The sequence below is a fragment of the Neophocaena asiaeorientalis genome, unplaced genomic scaffold, assembly GCF_003031525.2.
Source record: "Neophocaena asiaeorientalis asiaeorientalis breed wild unplaced genomic scaffold, Neophocaena_asiaeorientalis_V1.1 scaffold86, whole genome shotgun sequence".
In the NCBI taxonomy this organism is placed as follows: domain Eukaryota; kingdom Metazoa; phylum Chordata; class Mammalia; order Artiodactyla; family Phocoenidae; genus Neophocaena; species Neophocaena asiaeorientalis.
This window is the reverse complement of record NW_020175039.1, coordinates 2,436,363-2,444,741: the sequence shown is the minus strand read 5'-3', so window position 1 is coordinate 2,444,741 and position 8,379 is coordinate 2,436,363. Positions and strand designations below refer to the sequence as shown.

Genomic DNA, 8,379 nt, shown 5'->3' with positions numbered 1-8,379 from the left:
CAGGGTACCTCTTTCCCTGTGTCCCAGTCTCTGACAGGTAGAGAGAGGTACTCGGGAAAGCCAGTCTCAGAAACATCCGGCAGGCCGGAAAGGAAGCTGGAACCTCCAGAAAGAGCGAGCCGCCCTGATCATGACACCTAAACGTCCCTCCTCAGCCGGGCTCCTCCTGCCCGGTCTGGGAGCTCAGAGCCGTTTATCAACATTCAGTCTATTTTCCAAGCGGGGCAGCCTGGGACTTTTGCGGCCCAAAGGATAGAGGGAATTTTTTTTTTTTTTGAGGTTTCTAAACTTCCCTTCAAACTACACTCCACTCTGTCCTTTCTCTGGGCCCCTCTTGTCCTCCAGGGCTCATCTGGAAAGGGAGCTAGAGACACTGAAGAGACTGACACTGCATCTTCCCTGACAACCCCAAATTAAATTAGACTTCAGCCTCCCGAGTTGTGTGTATGTGTGTGTTTTCAACGGTTCAGCCCCCTCTGGGGAGAATACTCTGATTTTGAAAATGCCCTTTAGCAATTGCCCTTGAATGGCAGCGGGCCCAGCTAGACGGCCCAAAAGACTAGAAACATTTTGTAGGTGAAATGGCCACTTTTTCCACGCTGGAAAGTCCATAAAACTTCCTGGCGCAGCAGCTATTGGGGCTCATTGAATAATTCATCCCTCATTGCAAGCCCATAATGTCTATTCTCGGGCCTTTGTGGGGCTGTTTTCTCTTCTTTTCTCCTTGAATTATAAAAAGGTTGCCTTCCTTTGTTCACATCAAGCTGCTGCGAGCCGGAGCTTTGTCTGGGCCGAGCTAAAGTGTGAGTTTCAATGGACTCTCCAGGCTTTGTCTCCCAAGTTCATCTCCAAGTGTAGATTGTGTAGAGAAGGCCTTCTTTGTAAAAGCTGGAAAAGTTGTACAAATGTTTGACCAGCTCATTTGGGGCGTTTTGTCTCCTGGGCCTCGGTTGCCGGTGCTGTGAGGGAGCTGGCGAGCTGCGGAGAAGGCGCCTCCAGCAACAAGTAGCAAAGCCTTGCCACCCTTCACCACCCCCCCTTCCCAAGTCTCTCCTACCCTCTGGGCTCATTGCCCCGCTGTCTGCAGGGGCCCGTTAGGTTTGGGGTTGGCTGGTTTCTCGCCTTCCTCCCTCCCAGCACCTCCGTGATGCATCTAGACCGAGAATAAAAGCTGGGGTCTCTTCTCAGAGACCAGGGCAGAAACGCACCCCTCCAAAAGGAAGGGCTTAAACCGAGTCCATGTGAGTCCCCTGCTTTAGAAGGAGGGAAGCAACAGCACAGGTATCTCCCCTGCCCAACCTGTCTTGGGTTTTGGTGTCTTTTCTTGATTGCCTGTGTGTGCCGGGGCATCTAGGCACCTGTTTATCGCTGAAATCTGTGGTTCAGATATATAACATTGAAATCTGGGTCCCTTCGAGGTTGTGTACAGAGTTTGCATTGATTTGTAAAGCTGCCGCTCCGGAGGGCCAGCGGTTCGCCCCGGAGTTGAGCAATGAAGGTAAAAGAAGCGACCACTTTCCTGACCCTACCCTGGATGCCACCGGCTGAGGGCTCAGACCCAGCCGGTCGAAGTGGGTGACCGCTCCAAGCCCACCTGGAGAGCCGCCTGCCCTTCTAGGGCAACTCAAAAGTCAACTCAGCCCAACGAAGTCCCGGCCCCGGGCGAGGGAAGGCCACGCATGGGGGAGGGGGGCACCTGGCAACTCCCAGCCCTTTGCGCTTTGGAGGAGGTGCAACCATCCCCAAGGCCAAAAGTGCTGAGACGCAAAACGGCTGAGACTCTCCTGCTGCCGTGAACCCTTCCAGGTTCAACTCCCATGGGGTTGGCTTTCTTTTGTGGGAGTGCGCATACCTTTAGAGTCTGAAGACAACCCGCCGGCTGCACTTATGACTCCGCGGGGGAGATTTCCTCTTGAGGCTGACAGATCGCAGCCAACAAGAAGATGATGGTCCGCACCCCTGGGCGGAGAAAGGGTGCCGGCACTGCGAGCCCAAGAACCCAGACCCCCTCGGTTTGTAACCCAGAGCTTAGGCTTGTTTTACTTCCCAGACACGCACAGCTCAAACCCTACCGCATTTGAAAACCGATTTAAAACAAACAAAAAAACAGCCAACTTACAGATATACATTTATAAGGCAATCAGTGTGGTGGGACCCCACTGCCTTAAAGAGTTTTGAGTCTCTCTCTCTCTCTCTTGTCCTCGTTCCCGTCCCTCTTCCTCTCTCCCTCTCTGCACCCCCCTCCTCCGATGTGGAAACCCCTTTGGAGACCCGGGCCTTTCCTAAGGGCGGAAAAAGTTCCTTTAACCTCCGGAGGCTCACGGACTGCCCCTTGCCTCACAACAGCTCAGAGACGCCCAGTCCCGTACCCCAGAGGGCAGCAGGGTGGCCCCGCACCCAGACTGCAATTTGCAGTTCTGCCTTCCGTGGGGCTGCGAGTGGTGTGGAGGAAAGGTTTAAAAATAGAAGAAAAAAAGAAAAGATTTTTGTGTTCACTGTAAGTGCGTCTCTGGTCTTTCACTTGAACGCTCTTACCCGGGTGCAGGGGATAGGAGCGAGAAGGGGCCTTGACACGAGCGGGGCCGCGCCGCCCTCAGGACCCCAACGTCAGAGCGCGGAGTCCGGGGAGGCGCCGGCCCCCAGGGCGCAGCCCAGCGCGCCGCCGCTTACCTCGTTCGCTCAGGATGCCGTCGATGCTGTGTTTCGCCTTCTTCTCACTCTCCTCCGCCTCCTTCCTTTCCAGGTCGGCCTCCTCCTCCTCGCCTTTCCCGAATTTACTCCTCAGGATGCGGCTGATGGAACTCACTGGGGGCGGAAGGAGGAAGGGGGCGCTTACGACTGAGACGTGCAGGGCCGCGCTGCAAGGGGCCCCCCGGCCCCCAGTCGGGGTACGGGTGGGGGGGCCTAGAAGGCCTGCCCTAAACAGCTTGCTTCTGCCTCCTCCAGCGTCTTTGGGCATCCTCGTCCTTCTACACCCCCTCTCACCCTTCCACTCATACCCCCCATCGCATAATCGGCCTCTAGGAACACCGAGCCGGGAGCCCGGAAAGCTCGCACCTCCAGGTTAGGGCCGGGAACCGCGGTCTCGGTCCGCTCTCCCCAGTAGGAAGTTTCCCTCCCTAGACTCCACAGACGGGTCTCTAGATCTCCAATCTAAGAGATTTCTCCCGCCAGCCACACTGCACCGCCTCAACCTGAAGGCATTGCGCCCCGCGGTTCGCGGTAAAGGCAGGAAGAACCAGAGCGGACCCGTCCCCTGCAATTCAACTTTTTTCTTTTTTCTTTTTTCTTTTTTTTTTTTTGAGGCCATAAAGGGTTTAAATTTCAACTGCAGGATCGTTTCCTATTGTAAAAGTCAAAAGAAAATGCACTCTCTCCCATTTATTTTTTCCAGATTCCAGTCTGGTAAACAAATCCATGCTCCGAAATATCTCGTTCTCGCAGGGGGGAAAAGGGAGTTTCCTTTTAATTAAAAACAAACCCGCGCGCCCTCGCCCTCGCCTGCGCTCGCCCCTCTTCTCCCTCCGCCTCCCCCTGGCCGCCGGGGGCGCCGGATGGGCCCTGGGACTCTCGGGAAAAAATCCCGGCCGTTGCCGAAGCCTCCCTCCTTGGCGCGCACGGTGAAGTCTCGGTTGGCGCGGCCCCATCTCCCTTCGGTTAGGATTACCAAAACATTTGTTTCTCTTTAAAAGGGAACATCAATATTAATAAACGCTTGGCCTCCGCCTCGCGTTTCCTGCCCTGCCTCTACGACAGAAATCCTCTTTGGGGAGCCCTCAGCGGCGGTCTCTCAACCCCAGGACAAGCAGCTCATCACTCCCTCCATAAAACGCCAAAAACGTCTAGCTCGTAAATATTTCAGAGCCCTGGGAGGGGCCGTCTTCCGATGGCCCAGATCGATCATTGGGGTGATGATGGTTCAGATGGCCTGCCCGGATAATAGCGACTGACTCCTCGCCCCAGGAAGACGTTAATGAGCCTGGTACCTGAGGGTACGGTGTTTCGGTCACAGACCGCGTCCTTGAGTAATTTGTCTCGAATTTCCCAGCTGAACATGCCTGGGTTCTCTCTTTTGTATTCCTCAATTTTCTTCTCCACGTCAGGCGTTGTCACCTGCTTTAAGAGAACAGGCAGGCAGGCGTTGGTACCCAGTCCTCTGGGCCAGATGTGGCGGCCGCACCGCCTCGGGCCTGGAGGGACGCTCCTTCTTGCGCCCCCTGGGAAGGTCCCTCTGCTTAGCAAAAGGGCCCTTGCTCTCTGAGGCTGTGTACTTTAGAAAGGGGCAGAGAGGAAACCATCCCACCCGGAAGCAGCCTGTGTACTCTTCTCCCCAGATCAGCCCCTCAGTCGGCTTAAAATAAGAAGAGCTATGACATATTGGAAGGGGTGTACTTTCTGATCCATGGAAATAAAGAAAGGCAACCCCTTACACTGAATCAACACGAAAACGAAACTAAAAAAGGAATGCTTGAAAGAGTAGCAGAAAACTCAAGTTAGATCTGTGACTTGGGCCTTTCCAAAGGAGCACAAGATTTTAGCTAAGGTGAAGACCAAAATGAAATGCAAAAGGTGAGTATCCAGGTTTTTTAAAAATTAGAGAGGATAGCAAATATGGATAATTTTAGAGACTGACTCTTTTTTTCCCAATAAAAAGAATTTCCAGAGATTCTTAGAGAGGTTGCAAAGGGGGCTGGCATGGCAGGAGGAGAAGCGGTTGTCTGGAAGTCTTCAGTTTACCAGAACCCTCCTTTGGGTTTTGCCCTGTGGCAACTAGAAAATTATATTGGATTTTCCCCACATCCAGAAGAAAAGGCAGACCGTATACAATCCCCTCCCACTCAGCCACAGCCAGTGTGATTCTCTTTCCTTTTTTAAGGAGAACCAAAATAATTTGAGGATAGCACCAAAGTACCTTTTAAAAGCCAAGTCATTGGCTCATTACAAAGAAAACAAATCACCCTGGCTTTTGACTCCTTGAAGACAATTTGGACTGGAGGCGACTGGGGATGGGAGTTGGGAGAGAAACCATTAAAAGCCAAAAGTGGCTCCTTGGATTAGTTTTGGAAAAGGCAGTGCAGTGGCTGGGAGCTGGGATGATACTTGGGGAATAAACCAGCAACAGGTGGGCACATACAGCTTTCACACTTTGGGTGTTTGCCTATTAAAATAATTTGATGGGGATTCCAGGACTCTGAGGCATAAAAAACAAATGCCTTATCACCTTTGCAAAAAGGCTGGAGTTTTTCCTTAGCATTCATCAAGGAGAGCCAGCTAAGACAGCACTCTAGCCACTTCCCTTCAACCCCCAATACACACACACACACACACACACACACACACACACACACCTTCTCAGATTTGGAAAAACTCCTCAGAAAGCCCCAGATGGCAGTCCTTGCCCCCTGCCCATTCTTCCCTAACTCGGGACACTGCAGGCAGGAGGCCTCCAGGGCCAGGACCACGCGCTCACCTTGGGCTTGCTGCCACCGATGGCGCCGGGACGGATGGAGCCCGTCTCCTGATATCTGCACAGGATCTTAGAGACGCAGCCGTGGGACACACGCAGCTGGCGGGAGATGACACAGGGCCGGATGCCGTGGTGGGCCATCTCCACGATCTTGTGACGGATGTGGTTGGGTAGTGGCCTGCCGTTGATAAATACACCGCCAAGTTGGTTGACCCGGCCCTGGCCGAGGGGGGTGGACACTGAGAGCAGAAGGCGAAGAGAGAGACGCACAGAACGTCATTTCGGGAGAGCAGAGAGCAGCCCAAAAGATGAACCCACCTAATTTCTCACTCCTCTGGCCAATCGCCATGCTACAGCCTCAACACTGAAACTGCTCCATTCAGGCTCCCAGCCCCAGACCCTGTTTCAACTACACTTGTTCAAATTATTAAGCAATTCAGGGGCACATAATCTTGTGTGAAGGGAACAACCAGGGCAAACTAACTCGCTCCAGTGAAACTGTCTTCCCTTTGGGCCCAGGAAAGGGGACAACTTGTGGGGGAGACTCTGAGGCTGGAACAGCCCCCTGACAGAAAGATGTTCACCCAGGCCTTCTCGAAGTCACACTAAACACTGTCTAACTGGGGCAGCTTTCTTTCTAAGGCACTTGGAGGAGCTGACAGCCCTTCAGGTTTCTGGCTAAGAGGGCCGCAGCCAAAGGTCAAAGAGGGTCCTGGAAGCAAGCCGCAGGTGTCAGTGCGTGTCACCTGTTACACCTCGGGACAGAGGCGACAGACGGGTCTGCTCGCAGGTCCCCTCGCCTCCCCTGGTGCCCTGGATATTACATCCTACTCTGGACTGAGGGCCAAGGCTAGGCACCACCCGGTCAGCATCCCGGCTCGGGCGCCTCAACCTCGCAAATTGCCTAGAAAGTTTCGGGCTTGCAAATCCTCTTGCCTCCCTGGGATTCCAGAACCTTCAGGCTAACTGAAAGGCAGTTCCCCAAACAGGTTGTGGAAACTTCGAGATGCCGCTGGAGATGAATGGAATTCTAATTAATAAATCAATTAATACTAAATTTTCCAAACTCCACAACTTTGCCGCGGCAAGAAATCCCTTCCGGAATTAACAGAAGTTTAGCAAACACGGGAGCAACCGGGATAGTTTTGAGATGCCTTCGGGTGGACAAAATGCTGGTGGACAAAATGCTGAGAAGTCGCTTTCTGGTGCTCAGAAGCCGCCTGATCCTCTCCCCACCACGGCATTTCCAAAACAACAGAGGCAAGCGCAATGGCCCAGGAGCAGGCCTGACGGCCAAGCTCCGCGAGGACTTGAGAGAAGGGCGCTTCGTTTGCCCAGAGAAAATCGAGTCGGGATCTCGCCCGACTGTTCCCTCCTGGGGCGGGGGTACCCCGGGAATGGGCTCCTGGACGCGCCTGTGGAGACCCGGGGCTGGGTGGAGCAGCCTCGCCGCGGCCCCGGGGTTTTGGGCGGCGCTGAGGCCCTTTCTTACCTTCCAGCGGGAATCCGCTGCGCGGGTAGTTCTGCCCCGGGCCCGGCCGCATCATCCTGGGCACAGCTCCGGCCAGTGTGGTCATCCTGGGGACAGCGCCGCTTGGAAATTATATCCAGGTGAAGGCGAAACAGAAGGACGAGAGAGGCGCTGGTGACCCTCGGCAACTCCCCCGAACGTGGAGAGCCCCTCCCCAAAAAGACTGGAGCGAGAGGAGGGACACGGGGAGGGGGTTGCTCGCTCCTAGTCCAAAGAGAGGCTCGAGGTTGAACCGGGGAAAGGGGCGGGCAGGGAGGGCCCAGAGTCCAGGATCCCGAGCCCAGGGCGGAAAAGTTTGGTGCGAAGCTGGGCGAGCGGCCCCGCGGCTGGGAGCGCTGGGGAGGGGGCTCTGAGCGCCGCGACGAGCCGAGGCGGGGGGGCCGGGGGCGGTGCGCGGCCGGCCTGAGTCTCCTCCCGTCGTGACACCGAGTGCGGGGATCCGGGCTCGGGAGCATTTATTAGTTCTTTCACCCAAAGCTTGGTCAGGAGCCCTGAGCTGCGATTGGCCGACGGGGAGACCGTCCCGGGTGGCGGAGGCACGCGCTGATTGGGCGACAGCGGCCACTTTCTCTTCCCATCCCCGGCGGCGCCGAAGCCTCGGCAGGCCCGGAGAGGAACCTGCGCTGCGCCTCTTCCCCGGGAAGAGAAGGGTACACCCACGGAAACAGGCACAGTCCGAGGGAGATGGCAGCTGCTGAGACTGGAGAGGGGTCCGTGTCTGTCTGTCTGTCATTCTATGTGTGACTCTCTTCTTGAGTTTCTATTTCTCCGTCTCCTTATCTCTCGGTGTGTATCTCTGTGTGTCTTTCTCTGTCTCTGACTCTTCCTCTCATTCTATCTCTCTGTGTGTCTCTATGTCTCTGTTCTTCTCCCTGCGGCTCTGCCTCGCGCCCACTTTTCTTGGCTTCCTTGTCAATGAAGGGGGTGCAATTACAATAAGAAGGCATTGGAGCCCCCAGACGTCTTTAGTCTTCCTTCCTCTGGTCCATGCCCCTTGGCAGAGGCTTATTATGAGGGTCTTCCCTATGGGGTTCCTCTTAGAGTCCAGAGTGCGCTGATAAGTTCTTCACAGTCTGGGGGCAGGGATAGTGTGAAGCTTAGGTAGTGGCTGGAGGCCACAGTACCGGTTGGTTGAAGGCTGGGGAAGGGAGGAGAAAGAAAAAGGTCTCCTCTTCTTGATTAAAAAACCGTCTCTAGGAAGCCCCAGCTCTAAATCTGGAGGTATAGATTCCCCAGTGCTTTGGCAGAGATGCATCTATAGGTTAAAGTTTTGCCCGGCTGCAGCATTTGTTCTCAGGAATTTATTATGGTATTCAGACTAAAGTGCTGGAAAAATAAAAGGAGCAAAGTCTTGGCTAGGAGCTGAAGTGTCCCCAGCAGG

The 8,379-nt window shown here is 54.7% G+C and overlaps 1 protein-coding gene across 3 annotated transcripts in view; it reads right to left on the bottom strand.

Moving 5' to 3' along the window:
- PAX3 (paired box 3) overlaps nt 1-7,325 on the bottom strand; it is a 98,533-nt gene extending 91,208 nt beyond the window's left edge. The window contains exons 1-4 of one of the 3 annotated variants that reach the window (XM_024763261.1): nt 6,960-7,325; nt 5,471-5,706; nt 3,987-4,116; nt 2,671-2,805 (exon numbers count right to left, since the gene is read on the bottom strand). In XM_024763261.1, coding sequence (XP_024619029.1) covers nt 2,671-2,805; nt 3,987-4,116; nt 5,471-5,706; nt 6,960-7,044 — 586 coding nt within the window. In that variant the 5' untranslated portion in view covers nt 7,045-7,325. The remainder of the gene's footprint in view (nt 1-2,670; nt 2,806-3,986; nt 4,117-5,470; nt 5,707-6,959) is intronic. The other 2 variants (XM_024763260.1, XM_024763262.1) reach the window with 2 other exon arrangements.
- Nucleotides 7,326-8,379: the final 1,054 nt, after the last annotated feature.